Source organism: Egretta garzetta, unplaced genomic scaffold (assembly GCF_000687185.1).
Source record: "Egretta garzetta isolate BGI_Z169 unplaced genomic scaffold, ASM68718v1 scaffold329, whole genome shotgun sequence".
Lineage (NCBI taxonomy): Eukaryota > Metazoa > Chordata > Aves > Pelecaniformes > Ardeidae > Egretta > Egretta garzetta.
In genome coordinates, this window is record NW_009269999.1 from 830269 (window position 1) to 848429 (window position 18161).

The following is an 18161-nucleotide window of genomic DNA, read 5'->3' on the forward strand; positions in this document are numbered from 1 at the left end:
GCTGCACCCCAAATAGTGTGTTCAGGTTTGGGCCCCTCACTACAAGGAAGACATTGAGGTGCTGGAGCGTGTCCAAAGGACAATAAGCTGATGAAGGGTTTGGAGCACAAGTCTTATGAGCAGCGGCTGAAGAAACTGGGATTGTTTAGCCTAGAGAAGAGGAGGCTGAGAGGAGACCTTATCTCCTTCTACAACTACCTCAAAGGAAGTTTTAGCAAGGTGTGTGTCAGTCTCTTCTCCCAAGTAGCAAGTGATAGGACAAGAGGAAATGGCCTCAAGTTGCTCCAGAGAGGTTTAGATTGGATATTAGGAAAAATTTCTTCACTGGAAGGGTTGTAAGACATTGGAACAGGCTGGCCCGGGGAGGGGGTGGGTTCCCACCCCCCGGGGGTATGTAGATGTGGTGCTTAGGGACATGGTTTAGTGGTGGATGTGGCAGTGTTAGGTTAATGGTTGGACACAATGATCTTAAAGGTCTTTTACAACCTAAATGATTCTATGATTCTAAGAATTTGAAGTATTGTAATATCAAAGTGGATAACAGAGAGGGAATCCTCTCACCTCTTTTAGCTATAGCAAATGCCAAATATTACAACTTTTGCTGATTTTCCCTCTGGCTGCCATCAGTGTTGTGTAAGACGCTGTCAGGTAGGAGCCACATTACCTGGGAGATCCTGAGCCACAGTGAAAGCACAGTGGCCTCCCTCATAGCCGCCTTGTCAGGGAAGAGTGTGCAAGTCGGAAATGGATTTGAGTCCTGTAGGATCACAAAGTCTTCTGAGAAAGGGAAATGCTTGGGTAGGTGTTTATGTAGTTATGCTGCTATTGCAGATTCCTACTTCTGGAGTGTGAACTTATGTTCACATTTGGAAGGACTTGATGGATCACTAGAACTTCTGCACAATGTGACGTGTGGAGACTGAAAAATTTCAGGGTGCTGTTGTGTGACAGAATTTGGTTTCTTTCCACTCTGAGTTAGTTTTTGAGACAGTTGCTCTGTGGAAACTAAGCATGGGTGTTCAGCTGGGCTTCGCCAGAAAAGATACTCTATTGCCCACTGTTTGTGGCCACCTGTGGCCTATACCTACTATAGTATCTACCAATTACTCAATACGTATATAGCTAGCTTTTATATTGTTGTTTTGTCCTCCCTGCCCAGGGCCTTCAAGATCCCAGATGTACATCACCAAAGAGGTAATACCCTTGAAAATTAAATACTGGTATCAGAAGAAAGGACATGTTGTGATCCCTGTTGTCAATTCATCCAAACCCCAGAAGCTTGTCTGCTGTTGACTTGAGGAAGCAGGCCATTGGCCTTTAATGAAATAGCTGTGATGTGGTACAGTGGTGTGACCAGACACCAGGTTCTCCTCTTTGAGAGTTAACAGTGAAGAAACCAGCTCTGAACCTACAAAGAATCATAGAATCATAGAATGTTTTGGGTTGGAAGGGACCCCTAGAGGTCATCTAGTCCAACCCCCCTGCAGGAGCAGGGACACTGCTAACTAGATCAGGTTGCTCAGAGCCCCATCCAACCTGGCCTTGAATGTTTCCAGGGATGGGGCCTCCACTACCTCTCTGGGCAACCTGTTCCAGTGTTTCACCACCCTCATTGTAAAGAATTTCTTCCTTATATCTAGTCTAAACCCACCCTGGTTTAGTTTAAAACCATTACCCCTTGTCTTGTCACTGCTGGCCCTACTAAAAGCCAAATGCAAAACTTTATGTTAAAAAACAGTGCAGGTGCTCCTCAGAGAGAGCCTGCATACTTATCTCAGAGCCCAGGAGTCTCACACAAGAAGACCTTGTTTATAAGAATTTTGTGGTTAAGCCTCATGAATTGCCAGGTGCCACCTGGATTTGAGTTTTGTATTGTGTTTAGTTGAAGTAACCTGTGGTTAGCACCAGGGTGGTACTGGGAGCTCAGAGGGACAGGGATAAGTGAGATAAACAGCACTGCAGTGTCTTTAAAGAGCAGAGGGAACACAGAAAGAGCAGAGCACGCAGGAGAGAGAGCAAGCAGGCTTGACACTTGGAGCAAACTGGGCAGACATAGCAGCAGCTCTACAAACTGACAGTGAGCTAAAGGTAGGCTGGCAGTTCTAATGACAGCATCCCAGATGCTTGTAGGACATCCAAGTGTTGGTTCCTTTTCCTGGTTTAATGTGCAGGTCAATGATTTTATTCTATGTGTGCTTCCTCACCTCAGATGTTATTCTGTTCATTTTGGTGAGACTATCTATAAAGCAAGGTCTTCTCTGATGCGAGTAAAAGTATTGCAATCTTGCTTGTCTTCAGAAATGTATGAAATATTGTGATCTGGGAAGAAAAGGGATTTCTTTTCCCTTTCTAAGATAAAAAGAGGTGATACTGAACACAGCTGTCACAGCTGATTAAATAAACACGGCTGGGGGTTCACGCCTCGGGTTCACGCCTTGGGTTCACTCCGTACGAATCTGAGTGGGGTAGGCAGGGAGAAGAAAGATTGTTCAGTGTGACCCCCAACTAGAATAAGAGAACACAGGCAAATTTAGCATGAGTAGCAGGAAATAGTCCTAGTACTGGGAATATGTCTAGCTCTCCCAAGAGAGCTGCTGAAATCTCCACTGCCTGGGAGCTAGGCAATTCAAAGTGTTTGATGAGTAGCCCGTTGGCAACAATTATCTACTGCAGAAGGCAAAGGTCGTGTGACCTGAAAGGGCTTCTTCGTCATTCATTTCTTCCAGGGCATGTTCAATGAAAGAGCAAAAAAGAAAAGAATGCTTGAACTTTTCTTTAGCAGGGGTAAACCCTGTCTAATTCATTGGAGTTGGCAATTAATAGCAAGAGTTAGGGTTTGGAGATGAGTATGGCACTACAGTGGCATTTAGTCAAAGCATTAGAAAAGTAGAGAAAATATTAAATATTTTGCTCTAAATGTACTCGGTGCTGGCTGTTTCTTTACAATGGCTTAGATACTGCCCTGAGGAGGCATAGCTCATGGTTTAAGAGATTCTGAAGGTGCTGCTGGAGATGGTGAAATTGCACAAAATTGCATAGGATGTTATGTAGAAGAAAGGGATCTGCGGACAGTACAGGGCAACTAACTATGCAATTACTCTGCAGGTGATAGGAACACAGGACTATTCAGGGGCAAACAGGTTATTGCTCAGTGGATAGATTTTACCAAGTCTGCCACAGGATGCAGCCAAGAAAGCGAGACAGTAGGAATGCTCTGAATACATCTGGGCACAGCTGCACATCTCAGATCTATGAACAGCAGAATACAAGCAAGCACGTTGCCAGGCTGGATCGGTGATGGACAGCAGGGGACTGCAGTGCAGACAGAGTTATTTAGCAGTATAGGCAGCTGGACAGAGCAATGCAGGCAGATGGGGACAGCGGTATGGGCAGCTTGTTCTCAGTGGGACGAAATGAAGAGAAGCTGGGAAAAAAACCCAAACCTAAATTTTAGTTGCCAAGGCCTAACAAATGATTTTGAAGTTAAACACAGCTGTAAGGAAAGAGCTGAGTAGACTGATATGTCATTCTGGATCTGGAACTTAACCAAAGCATGCAGTCCTTTCCCAATGGACTCTGAAAGACTGTACTGAAATGATGCTTTATTGAAAGGTTATAAATGAAATAATATCAGAAACACCCTGGGCATCATGACTTTAGACCATGACTTGGATGTATTTCTTATGAAGGACACCTTCTGAACAGACACTGAACTGACATTTATAGCAAGTTATGTGAATTGCTAAGTGGTGATATAATCAGTTAAAGAAACCACAGCCATACCCACATAATTTCTAGTTCTAGCATGTAATTGTAATGTATAGTTTTCCTCATTTTTATTACTCACACCAACCAGATCAGTAAAACCAAAATAAATCAGAAAACATTACTGAATCTTCTCCATACTGCTTGTTTACTTTGTGCACTTCTTATAGCCAGTTAATGAAAAATAGGTTAGTCACTTCTGTTGTTGTTTCTACACAATTTTGTTTCCTAAGTCTGATGCAGTAGCAAAAAGTTTCAGTGTCTGAGGTGAGCGTCTTGTATTTATTTTAGTACAATACCATATTTCCATGGCAACCACATTGATATTACTTTTGGCCACATCTCTATGAAAGCTAAAATTGGGGTCAAATTTGAACAGACATTTTCAGCTTTCCAGTACCAGTAATCCCTACAGGGAGAGAGAGAGAGAGTTCTCAGCAGTGTACTTAAACAGATGACTAACTTACAATGTATATTCTCTCTAGAGCAAATCCGCAGCCAGTATAAATTGTTATATCTCCTTTAGAGTCCAGGGAACTATAGCACTTTGCATCAACAGAGGATATACTCCTCGTGCTTTAATGCAGCTGCTCGCATTCATGAAGCACATGCTAAAGTACCTCACAAAATTGGGGCCTGAATAAAGTCTACACTGGGATCGAGTAGTACATGTTCCTCTGCCCATGTAGAATGGCATGTATTAGACAGACACTTCAGATCAGATCAAGGACTAACAAGTGGTGTGAGAGCAGTGGTCTTGCTGATTTAGATAATATAGCATGAGGCAGAAAAAAATTCTTTCAGACACCAATCGAGTTCAGTTTCCTATAAAAAAGTCACCAAATTTTCAGAATGTAATTCTGTTGTCTATAGTAGCTTTACTTATAGTAAGCTCAGTCAGGTATAAGAAGGAAGGTGCAGATTTGGATATTCACACCAGATGACTAATGGCTTTGTGTTAAGGTGCACTGATGATATAATAGACATGTGGACGCCTCAGGATCAAAGTCAAAACACGTTCTAGTACTTATCTGAGATACTGAGTGGACAGCCACATCTGGGCCTCTCTATTCAGTAGGTGTCTTGGACGAGTGACTCACTTTCAAAGCAATTCTTAGTTAAAGTAATTATAACTGTTCTATTAAAAAACATGGCATTATTATTGATTTTGGAAGATAAGCTAACTTACAGCTTCTTTCTCTTTCTCAGGTGGTCTGATTTCTGTCAGATTGCAGATGTCAGTAATATCACAAATGGACCTGCCCGAAGAAATTCAGCATCCGTATACAAAATTTTCTGAATGGAAATTCAAGCTGTTTAAAGTGAGATCATTTAAAAAGCCACCTTCTGATGACAGCCAGCACATAAACAAAGATCAGGGAGAAGAGGTCACTTCTTCAAACAAAGAAGTCACACTGTGTAAAGATGAAGCAGTGCCAAGAGGAGAAAAGATGGACTTAATGAGCAATAGACAGACACTTGAGAAAGATGCCAATGACATGAAAACGCAAGACAATAAAGCTCATCAGAACAATCTGAAACAACTTTGCCGCATCTGTGGAGTTTCATTTAAAACTGACTGTTACAAGAGAACTCATCCAGTGCACGGGCCAGTGGATGATGAAACTCTGTGGCTTCTGAGAAAGAAAGAGAAAAAAGCAACCTCTTGGCCAGATCTTATCGCTAAGGTTTTTAAGATTGATGTGCGAGGGGATGTTGATACTATCCACCCCACTCGATTTTGCCACAACTGCTGGAGTATTATCCATAGAAAATTCAGTAATACTCCATGTGAAGTATATTTTCCTAGAAACAGCATTATGGAGTGGCAACCCCACTCCCCAAACTGTGATGTGTGCCACACTATCAGTCAGGGAGTCAAGAGAAAAAGCCAGCCACCCAGTGTACAACACGGCAAACGTGTGAAGACTATTGCAGAACGTGCTCGAATAAACAGAGGTGTAAAGAACCAAGCACAGATAAACAACAAAAATTTAATGAAAGAGATTGTCAATTGCAAGAACACACATCTCAGCACCAAGCTACTTGCAGTTGATTACCCAGTAGATTTCATTAAATCCATCTCGTGCCAGATCTGTGAGCATATTTTGGCAGATCCAGTGGAAACAACATGTAGACACTTGTTTTGCAGAACTTGCATCCTTAAATGTATCAAGGTTATGGGCAGCTATTGCCCCTCCTGCTGGTATCCTTGCTTCCCTACTGATCTGGTAACCCCAGTGAAATCCTTCCTGAACATCCTTGATAACCTGGGTATAAGATGCCCTGTGAAGGAATGTGATGAAGAGGTCTTGCATGGAAAATATGGCCAACACCTCTCCAGCCACAAGGAGATGAAAGATAGAGAGCTCTACAGTCACATAAATAAAGGTGGCCGACCAAGGCAGCATCTCCTGACTTTGACCAGGAGAGCTCAGAAACATCGTCTGAGAGAACTGAAACGTCAAGTCAAGGCTTTTGCTGAGAAAGAAGAGGGTGGTGATATAAAGGCTGTATGCATGACTTTGTTCCTGCTAGCTTTAAGAGCAAAAAATGAACACAGACAAGCAGATGAATTGGAGGCTATAATGCAAGGGAGGGGATCTGGACTTCACCCTGCTGTCTGCCTGGCAATCCGAGTCAACACGTTTCTCAGCTGTAGCCAATATCATAAAATGTATAGAACAGTAAAAGCCGTCACTGGGAGGCAGATCTTCCAGCCTTTGCATGCTCTTCGTAATGCTGAGAAAGCCCTCCTACCAGGTTATCATCCATTTGAGTGGAAACCTCCCTTGAAAAATGTATCCACTAACACAGAAGTGGGAATTATAGATGGACTATCAGGATTGCCACTCTCAATTGATGACTACCCAGTAGACACAATAGCAAAGAGATTTCGATATGATGCAGCCTTGGTTTGTGCCTTAAAGGACATGGAGGAGGAGATCTTGGAAGGCATGAAAGAAAAAAACCTGGATGACTATTTGAACGGTCCCTTCACTGTGGTAGTAAAAGAGTCCTGTGATGGAATGGGAGATGTCAGCGAGAAGCATGGAAGTGGGCCTGCTGTCCCAGAGAAGGCTGTTCGCTTTTCTTTCACAGTCATGAACATTGCTATAGCACATGGGAATGAAAGCAAGAGGATCTTTGAAGAAGTAAAGCCCAATTCAGAGTTGTGTTGCAAGCCCTTGTGCCTTATGCTGGCTGACGAATCAGATCACGAAACTCTGACGGCTATCCTGAGCCCCCTCATAGCAGAAAGAGAGGCTATGAAAAACAGTGAACTGCTACTTGAAATGGGAGGCATCCTGAGAACATTCAAATTCATCTTCAGGGGTACAGGATATGATGAGAAACTTGTGAGGGAAGTGGAAGGGCTGGAGGCCTCAGGTTCCACTTACATTTGTACCCTGTGTGACGCAACTCGCCTGGAGGCGTCCCAGAATTTGGTCTTCCACTCCATAACCAGAAGTCATGCTGAAAATCTGGAGCGATATGAAATATGGAGATCCAACCCATATCACGAATCTGTTGATGAGCTCCGTGACAGAGTGAAGGGTGTTTCAGCCAAACCTTTTATTGAGACTGTTCCCTCCATAGATGCGTTGCATTGCGACATTGGCAACGCAACAGAATTCTACCGGATTTTTCAGATGGAGATTGGTGAAGTTTACAAGAATCCTGATGTGTCTAAAGAGGAGAGGAAGAGGTGGCAGTTGACTCTTGACAAACACCTCAGGAAGAAGATTAACTTGAAGCCTATGATGAGGATGAGTGGAAATTTTGCTAGAAAGCTCATGTCAAAAGAGACAGTAGAGGCGGTATGTGAATTAATAAAGTGTGAGGAAAGGCATCAAGCACTGAAAGAACTAATGGACCTTTACCTGAAGATGAAGCCAGTCTGGCGATCTTCATGCCCTGCCAAGGAGTGTCCAGAATTGCTGTGCCAGTATAGCTACAATTCACAGCGTTTTGCTGAGCTCCTATCTACAAAGTTCAAGTACAGATATGAAGGAAAGATTACAAATTATTTCCACAAAACCCTTGCTCATGTTCCTGAAATCATTGAAAGAGATGGGTCCATTGGGGCCTGGGCAAGTGAAGGAAATGAGTCTGGAAACAAACTGTTTAGGAGGTTCCGAAAAATGAATGCCAGGCAGTCCAAATGCTATGAGATGGAGGATGTCTTGAAGCATCACTGGCTATATACCTCTAAGTACCTCCAGAAGTTCATGAATGCTCATAAAACATTAAAAAGCCGGGGCTTCACCATTGATCCGGAGGATAGTTTAGGTGACTCCTTGCCACTGGAGGTCTTGGAAAGCAATGAGTCAGCAGAACTCTAAATGTAAAGTGCATTTGGTGTTGGGTTTGTGATGGTGTCTTCCTGCAAGGAGGCAGCTTCTTTTTCAGGCCTGTAGAGGTACAGGGAAGTCAAAACCGATCATTTTTACACTCCCTGGTACAGGTGCTGAGTGAAGTTTAATAAACGTTGTGTCTGTTGGGAGTTTCCAAGAGGCAATGCAGTGGTGCATTTACCAATTGTTATGTGAGATGAAAGCAGGAACAAATTGCAAAGAAGGGTCTTCAGTTTATTTTGGTCTCAGTGTGTTGTTTATAAGTGAGAAAGCCAAAGTAAACAAGGTTTTATATAAAGTGGTATTTTGGAATGAATATCATTCTGGAGAGTTATGACAGTTGCTGAAAAAGGGAGCATGGCTATTTGTTCTGTTTGCATTTTAAAAACTATTTTGCTATTTACTTTTTAAGAGGGGCTGATTATTTTATTGATGGTCCTTTGGCTTTTATAAGTAAAGATTCATCAGTGAGACACTTTGGTAATTGTTTTGGAATAAAGTTCAGTTATTTTTGTATAAAATACTGACTAAAGATGCAAACTTTGATCTCATAAACTTTAAAAATATTATTATTTAACATTTATATTGTAGTACTGCTTAGGAGCATATGGTGGTATCACCATACAAATTTATTATATGAAGATATAGGAAAGGTAGCTGGAGTTTTTAAGATATTTTTATCATAGACTGTTTACTCTAAAATGCAAACTTGTGCTCCTAAATCAGGATTTACAGTGCCTTGTGGTTATCGCACTATGCAAAGTACATTCAAGCTCTGCTGTGTAGCTTGTTGCTTCATAAACATTTTAGATTTCTATGGTAACTTCAGTATAATTTGTATTAGTAGAGTTTTCTTGGGTGAATTCCTGGCATCACTGAAGTCGCCAGTAAATCATCATTAATACCAGCAGGCCCACAGTTTCACCAAGTGACTTTAGTCACAGCAGATCGGTTTCTCAGGAGATGGATTTTACCTTGATCAGATACATGCCAGTGTTCTGATCTTCTCTATTAGGATATTTCACTGATTACTGCTGATGTGCTTCAACTGTATCTGAAACCGAGCTTTTTCACACCTGGGATACACCACACTCACAGTCTCATTTTCCACATCTGTAAAAGAGGAATGATATTTATTAACCTCACAGATAGCTGGTGTACCAGATTAGTTAAAAAGCAACGGACTGTTCTGAAATTACTGCATACTGTATTTTACATTATTACAGCAATGTCTAGGTGGCATTCCTCTGTAGCACATTAGATGAAGTATTTTGGTGGTGGTATTTGCCTTTCTGAAGTGTATTCATATACTAAAATTATATGAATTTCATTCAATTACATATTAATGAAATACACTCAGAAGCACCTGAGGTGTCCCGAAATCATTTAGCCTTTCAGATTTGCGCCTGTAGCTGTGGCATTACTGTGTTTGGAGTAGTATTTCTGAAACAAGATTAAATGCAGAGACAATCAAAGCACGGATCTAAAAGCATCTGCTTTTTGTTTTTATTTTGATGGGGCAGAAGTTGGTTTGTGAGTGTCAGTCAACAACAAACTTAAAGAATTAACAGTCTGAGTTTTTTTTATTAGTATCTTCTTCATGTGATTTACTGTATCTTTGAGAGTCTGGTATTTGCCATTTATGGACAATGAAAAAATAGTTAGGTGTTAGTAATTAGTACAAATATTAGTGTTATTCTGATTATATCTTTATTTTGATTTTATTAATTAAAATCTATTTTTAAAGTATTCTGTAATGTAGGATTTTGTTTTAATATGGTTTCTTGAAATATAGTCTAACGTCAAAATTTGCACTTGGAAATAATGCCTTTCACTTAAAACATTTACTTTTCTAAGCTGTCATAAGGACTACAGCATCTTTTGTATGGTGTACCATGTACATCTACATTTACTGAGTGCTCATTTCTAGATTAATTTATTTTTTTCAATTCTTTGAATAAAACAAGTATTTCCCATCGATTGTAAATACCAGTTTTACGTAAGTATCATTCTTTACCAATAAATACAGACAGCAAGTTTTCCAGGGAGTATAAATATCAGGTATAAAGAGCATCCTTTAGCAGTAAATGCAGATACAGTTTGCATTTTTGGTCGGCATGTATTTCATTACTCAAATAGTTGCAGACTTCTTTTTTTCTCTGTATGTATACTTGGGACAACTGTATTACCTTATGTTTTATCCTTGACTCTGCTTGAATAACCTAGGGCCCAGTTTAACAATCTTGACTCACCTCATGGTGATTTTCACTCCACTTAAGTGGTAAATACAGTTTTTGCTGCCTTTTGCACAGGAGTGCATTTCACCCCCAAGTAATCTGGACCCGTTCGTTGCAATATGTATGCGCCACTGGAGTGACAGACCAGACTTTGTTCATTTTGCACATGTAATTTCAGTGACTCTGCTGACATTTTCAAATTCCCAATTCACTTTAACAAGCTGCTGATATAACAGGAAGTGATTCGTCTCACTGCCTTCAAAAGGGTTGAGTAAGTTTTATCCATATATGTATGATTTCTCAAGACGAGGCTTATATCCTGGGGTAACTCGTCAGGCTGAAGAGAACCTGGATGGGGACAGAGGAGTGCAGTGGCACGTGAAAGTATTCTTTTCTGAAATATTATTAAGCCATCAAGACACATTTCACATTCTACCAACTCTGGGCAGGATAGCTGACACAGAGAACTACTACTATTTTTTTTTTTTTCTTCTCTTTAGACCTGAATCTAGTTTAATCCTCTTTTTCCCCATCGTTGACATCTTTTGTAAATCAAGAGACTCCCTTTGAGTTTTGAACTCGTTAGAACAAACAGCACTGAAAGAGTAGGTACCTGAAAGCAAAGCTTTTGTAAAGAGAGATAACAGTGCTGCATGCACACAGCCATGCATCAGAAGGCAAACAAATTCTGACTGCAGACATGTGCATCATTTGGTTATCCAGTCTGTTCTTAAGCTTTTTGATTTGGAAGAGGCTTTAGAAAAACGGAGACACTTTTATTCATGGTACTCTTTCAAACCTTTGCATTTTCTTTTTTATGCTAATGCTTGGTACAAATCCTTCAGTAATTCATGGTAAACAATTTTCTTGTTCTGAAATAGTATTGACTGTAGTTTTTATACAATCACATTATGTATCTTGGTTTGTTTTGTCTTATTCAAGGGCTTTGTATTGTGAATTGCCATGTTATGAAATTATGTGAACTATTTTAGAAGCCGTGATTCTGGTCTCACCTATTTTTTTTCCTCACGGGAATAATTCTATTCACTTTAAGCAAATCAGCTTTGACTTTTAGTCAGGTAGTTCAGAAACAAATTCTAGATATTTACAGCATCCTAATTTCTGACTACGCAGAGTTCTATGCTTTGTCTCACCGCACGGCTTCATAATTTTACTTTTTCTTACTGTATTACAGTTTCTTAATTCATGGAACCTGTTCAAAATAAAGGTCTAATAAATTTAAGTTTCTGGCTTTGTTTTTCTTACCAGTTTTTCAACTGTGCACATAATTTCACGGTAACAGTCTTACGTTTCATTCAAATTGTGGATGGTTTTCATACTTAGGCTGTTCTAATGCCCAGAAACAGCTGCTATTCCAGCCCTGTTGTGGAAATCACTAAATTAACACAAATAAAGATCACTCTGTGAGTCTCAGCAGTCCTTTCAGCACCTTTCCTCACAGGCAAGTGACAGAAAACTAAACTTATTTTAAAACAGTTTTATTTAGTCTGTAAATGGCTTTTGCTTCATTTACAAATACCATCCCAGTGTTTGTTTAAAATCAGCCTTGCACTGTTATGCCCATGCTAATATGTTAATCCTCTTTAGTGGATTCTGTGCATCCTTTGCATCAAATTTTGGCTCCTCGTTGTAGACTGAGCTGCAAAGATTAGTTCCAATCTACCTTTCAGTTCATGATTTGTAGCTTCCTTTTATTCCACTTCTGAAAATCTTTCTTTCTTCCCCGCAATGATATCTCAGGGTCAAAAGACTTATGTAAACCAACTGGTTTGGATGGAATTAATGATAAGCAAATTAGGCTACCTGATTTCCTTGTGCAATCAGGTAATTAGACACCTAATTGCTGGACTTTGTATCACCAACTTAGTTCTTTCAGCTGACCTTGAATAAAAGATGTTGGATGGAAAAAACAGAACCCATACAAAACAAAGAAACAAGCCTCAGAGAGTTTCCTGTAAATTAGGATGATTTGACTCCTTTATTCCTAAATCTGTAATAACTGACTGAATATTACTTTCCATGTATTCCTATTAGAATCGGGATCAGATGAAGAATAATGAGGCCTTGTCACAGCTCTTCTTCAGAGTACTGTTTAGGTGACTGAATGTGGCATAATTTTCAAACCGCTGACCAGCTGTACCTCCTAAGTGTGGGAGCCTTCTGCATCAAGCTTAATATTGTCATTAACACAAAAAGACACATATAAAAAGCAAGGATGTGATAAGCATCTTTTCTAGAAGCTTCGGCAGAGAGGTCAAGAGGTATGTTTTCAATGCCCAGATCTTCCTCTGAAGATGGGCATGCTGAGCCAGTGGACAAGGGAATACACAATAACTACCGCCTGAAGGACGTCCTGCACACGGGCCAGTGTCCTGTTCTTCTGCGTATACAAATAAAAAATGGGCTTCAGTGTAACAATTTTCAAAGATCTGGTAGAGACACCAAATTGGAGTTTGATTTTCAGAGGCTGTTGCTCAAGCCCTTCCCAGAAGTTAGTCTTGTTTGAAATGGGACGGGCTGGGAAATCAAATATGGAGGGAGCTGTAGCCACCAATTACGAAAAAAAGAGAAGTAAGCCAGTCCTTCTGTCTTTAATACATTGAGTATAGTGGTAAATAACTTCACAGATTCCTTTTCAATCTGAATTCAGTCTTTCACTTTTGCTTTGGGCTCCCCGTTACATTATTTCTACTCCTTTTAAGGGTCTGTTGGTGCAATGAGTCACTCTGAACTATGACACATGCTTTAGTGCCACCACTGAAGTTTGTGCTGTGCCCTTACTGTAGATTAATCAGGTACTTCAAGGTCCAAGCACCATTCAATAGTAGTAAAATCCATATATTATTCTTGTAAAAGCTGATAATAACAACATAGTGTTACTAAAATGTGGCTGGGAACCATGATGCTGCTTGTTGTGGTTACAAAACACGTAGGTCAGTTGGATACAAATACAATGGAGATTTACTTCTGCACTCATATCTACTTAATTTTATCTTCTAATTCTAACCTGCCTGGGGAAGAAACATCTTGTATTGATTAGCTGGTTTTGAAGACAATCAATGCTCTAACGAGTACATGACTCAAAAGTGTCATCAGAATTATCAGGGAATTAGGTACTTTCTGCAGTCTTTCATACCTTATCAAGTGTCTTCTTTATGGGCTGATGTTCATATATCTCTTTATGTTTCAGTCCTTTGGAATATTATATTTTACTTCTATTTCCTCTTCCTGCAGTTTCTGAGCTGTGATTTAATGCTGCTTGTCCTGCCCTTCACTGTGAGGCTGGGACATGGTTTGACCGAGCACTTTCTCCCTCCTACTGAAATAAACCATACATTTTAAAAAAGCACAGGTCAAACATACAATACACTAACATTATGGACCTGATGAGGAATATTGTAACGTCTGACTGTGAATTGCTTTTTTCATAGCCACAGCTTTGAAGTAAAGAACAATTCAGGTAAGAATTGGAAGGGGCGTCAATGTGTGCTTGTGGCTTGCCACATGCTGACCGTACCTGCTCTTGGCTCCTAGGGCCTCAGGGAGTCCCTGCAGCTTGCAGGAATCCATTCTGGAAACTCAAGAGATGCTCCCAACATACCACATCATCAGTGCCTGAGCCACCAGGCTTTATCTTAGGCTGAATGTCATTTCTGCTAGGCCAGTATGGAGCCTTCCCTTTGGAAAATGTTTCCATTCTTTTATTTGTTTGCACTAGCAGACAAATTTGTCACACAATGTGGGTTCTGAGGAACTTGAGATAATGACAGTCATTGGGAAAGGTAATAGGCAAAAACTTGGACTGGATATGGCCAGGGAGTTCAAGAACTGTGGGGAGTAATTTATTGTTGTAAAATGGTGAAGCTACAAGGGGTGGAGTTGTGTTGTCCACCTTAGTTGGTGTTGTGATGGTGCGGCTTTAATTTTGCTGTGGTTTTTGGTTGATATAAATGAAGTTTATGAAGAGTGCATGATGAATGCATATTTTAATGACAATTCAGCTGAGTAAGACCCATGACTAACATACAAAAGGGGATGCTGACTACTGAATTTCACCAGTTTGAAGGGACTTTACATAGGCATGATATTGATTTATTCATTGGAAAAACATACAGCACTGTATACCCTGAACTTAGGTAAAGTCTCATGACAAAGGAAACAGGAAGCCGGCATTGAAATCTATAAATTCCTACCAATATCAAACTGGTGAGAGGGGAGTCAGGGTGATGTACTTCCCATTCACAAGCTCTACCCAAACTATAACCTCCCTCAGCACATGAAAAGGTTGGAAATGGAAACTTTGTGTGGTTGTGCCTTACTTTTTCCCCTGTTGACTTGAGTTGTGAAGGCTTTAAGGGGAGTACTGTGCATACACATCCGTGTTGACAGGAATGCTGTGCTACACGGGCTGCTTGGTAACAGGGTGTCTGCTCAGGGTCTGCACAAAGTGATCAAATGGCTGACAGCTGCTCCTGTTCTTCCTTTTTATTCAGGGGTCCAGCATGGGAGCTGGACTGTGAGTACTCAGCTATTATTGTTGGCTCACAAAAGTTGAGCTGATGGTATTGATTTTTTGAAAAGGTGTTTGGAGCAGTAATAAAAATAAAAAATAAAGTCAAGAATGATGAGGCTTTACAAATAGCCAATAAAAGAATCCACAAAAGTTAGTAAACTCTTGGGCTATTCAACCTTGACAATGTCCTTTTCAATCTGAACCCAATCTTCTTGTGCTTTGAGCAGCCGGCTGCATTTGTTTCCACCCTCACAATGCTCCACTGGCTCCATGAGTCACTCTGAGCTACAGCCTGCACTTTTAAGCTTTCACACTCTACACAGTCACCCTGGGAAAGCAAAGATATGAGTAGTGGGGGACCTGGAGTAAATGATAAAAGTCCTGTTCATGAGAAGGAACTTCTTCTGAAGTCAATGGGAGCTCACAGCATGGGGCGGCTGTGAAGCTAGACCCCTTATCAGTCTTCAGATGGACCTCCCAAGCACACATGCTGTCCTTTCGTAGACTTCAGGATTTACAGTGTTCGATTTACCTCATGAGCAGGTGAAAAAAAAAGCAGTCATTTTTATTATAAACTTTATTAACTTACTAGATTTTTTAAAATGCAAACACAAAGCAGTTGTTGAGCACAGTGGTTTAAAAAAGCAATTTGATTTTTACTATGAGATGGTATTCCACAACTGTAGCCAAAACTGACATAAAATCATTCAGTACCTCCCAAAATAAAAAATGAATTATCCAGAATTAAATGATCCATATGTAAGCTTTCCATAATGGAAGTCCCTGAAGAAAACTGACCTTCAGTGTCTGAATATTTCATTATTTCTGACACAAGGGACTTAAGCTACCACTTTAGTTTAAAACCAGAGTAATTAGTCTAATTCTATTTCATTACACAAACATAAAATTGGAGTAATGCAGTTATAAATTAGGCCAAATATTTCTAGACCTACTCACTAAGACAAAAAATTAAAATGGGTAATATAATGTTCTTTATGGAAAGATGCTAACACCACTGAGTACATGGGATAATGTCTTATACTACCGGCAGTTCCATTAAACTCACTGGGGATAACTGGGGAGTAAGTTATAGCACAAAATACAGCACAAAGTTACCAGTATCTAGCTGTTTGTTTGCACAATGCCCTCTATGATAGGGATCCTATCCAAATATTACAAAAATACAAAAAAGAGACAAAATAAACTAATGAGCTTTGAAATGTAACCCAAGTATTGAGATAATTGAAATAAATTAAATAAAGAGATCTCTTCAAGCTCCAATAACCCATTCTGTTTCAACCATTATGAGCTCTCTCTGACTGTGATTTCACTTCCTCCCAGGTGAATAAAAATCAGCAGTGTAAATCTATTCAAACAATCTCCGAAGAAAGGACTTTTTCGTGGGTGTTGTTAACTTCATGGCTGTCTTTTTGCGCAATGGTTTCATAGGTTGCTTTTTCAGGCGCACCACCTTTTTGGGAGTTTGTAGCCCTTTATTAAGGTCAACATGCTCATTGCAGAAGTACTTGACATTTGCTTCTGAGAGACGTATGAGCATGCTCTCTGAGAGATCCATACATTGCGCGTGGACCCAGTGGCCAGTCCCACTGGAACACAGGATCATTGCAGGCTTGTTGAGTTCTGTTGAATAGAAAGGGACCCAGGTGTTAATGTCAATATTGCAACTGGCAGAGCAGGTGATCCAGTAGCCCGTTTCTGATTCATCTTCTTCATCATCTTCATTGTAAGTGTCAGTATCATCAGCATCAAAGCTATTGGCTTCAGCACTAAAACAAAACTCTTCCGAATCTTCAAATGGAGTGGAGTCTCCAGGGTCTTCGGTTGATGTCTGACTGCAAATTTGTGCTGTCAGTTCTTCCTCCTTGTCCTCTTCTGCTCCTTTGCATCTCAAAATGTAGAAGTAGTTTGCATCCGAGATTAACTGTTTGTTGGCCCCTGGAATGCCAAGCAATACAGACCCTTTGCCCATATCACAGCCAAACCACATCCTGCAGTGTTTAATATCTGGTGTCCAGTCCGGGCTCACCCTTTCAACAATCTCTATCTTATTATCTTCCAGAACTATGGTGTTACACACCAACCGTTTCTGACTGTCAGACTGGTAGCCCCCAACAAGGACAAATTCCGTATCACCAGTTTGAGTCACTATAGCACTTGACACAGATATCCCTCCTGGCAAGATGCTGCAAGTCACGGCTGGGCTGCCCAGGGGGAGATCTACTTTTAGCTTATACAGACTGGGGGACCTGGTGTTATTTTGAAGCGAATGGCCTCCCAAAATGTAGACTGTATCATTTCTGGCAACTGAAACATGGAAAGAAAGTCCATCTTGAAGCTCTGGAAGTATGTATGACGTACAGCATCCAAACTCAAAATCAATGAGAAACACAGATGGCAAACAGTCAACTACGCTGTTCCATTTTTCAGTGGTTCTTTGTGCAAGAGGAGTGTATGATCTCCCTCCAAATACAACACTCATGCTTTTTCCCCTGCTGTGAACCACATTAATTGTATGCCCATATCTAGCTTCAGGGACATCTCCCCCCAGGTCTTTCTCAACGCATTGGAACGTGGTTTTCTTGCTATTTTTGCTTACCAGACTAATAATGTAAATCTTATCAGAAAGGTCATTGTTAGGTGTTTTGCCACCATGGATGATATACTGGTACTCATCAGACCCCGCGTTGCCTCTGAGTGTGCAAAGAGCAGGGTAGCGGAGAGGGGGGAGGTAACAGGAGTCTTTGGAGAAGAAGGCAGGTTTCATTTTGAGGTCACTCTGCTTTATATCAAGGAGGAAAACACCAGTGGGACAGGATCTCTTTGGCCATCCTTTCTGCCCAAAAAAGAAAACATGCCCATCAAAATTCAGGAGAGAGAAGCCCGGCTGAAGCAAGGACGAATTACTGATGGTTGATATCATCTGCAGAGACATTTGGTCTGCTGACTGGGACATACTGTGGTAAATACCTGAGAAAAAAACACAGAACAAATGGATAAAATATGCTTCAGACCCTATGAGAGTTGTGTAACAGTACTCGAATAAATCGTACTATAGTTGCACCTCAGTTCACACTGAGACCCCAGGACCCTTTCCTGCAACTAGGGCCTTCATGAATCAAGCAAGAGCTGTGTAGCAGTTCCGCGGGATTTTGTACAAACTATGGCCCGTTAGCACCTAAACCCCGAACACTCCTCCGTGTGGCCCCCGGGCCGCCCCCCGCAGCTCTGCGCTGGGGCGACCTCCCC

The 18161-nt window shown here is 40.8% G+C and overlaps 2 protein-coding genes across 2 annotated transcripts; one reads left to right on the plus strand and one right to left on the minus strand.

The window, feature by feature from the left end:
- Window positions 1-5000: 5000 nt before the first annotated feature.
- RAG1 (recombination activating 1) lies at window positions 5001-8111 on the plus strand. Its single transcript, XM_009647552.1, has one exon. It carries the CDS (start codon window positions 5001-5003, stop codon window positions 8109-8111), a length of 3111 nt encoding a protein of 1036 aa, XP_009645847.1.
- Window positions 8112-16260: 8149 nt separating this feature from the next.
- On the minus strand, window positions 16261-17868 carry RAG2 (recombination activating 2). The gene has a single exon (XM_035902963.1). The coding sequence runs from the start codon at window positions 17866-17868 to the stop codon at window positions 16261-16263; it is 1608 nt and encodes a 535-aa protein (XP_035758856.1).
- Between the last annotated feature and the right edge of the window lie 293 nt (window positions 17869-18161).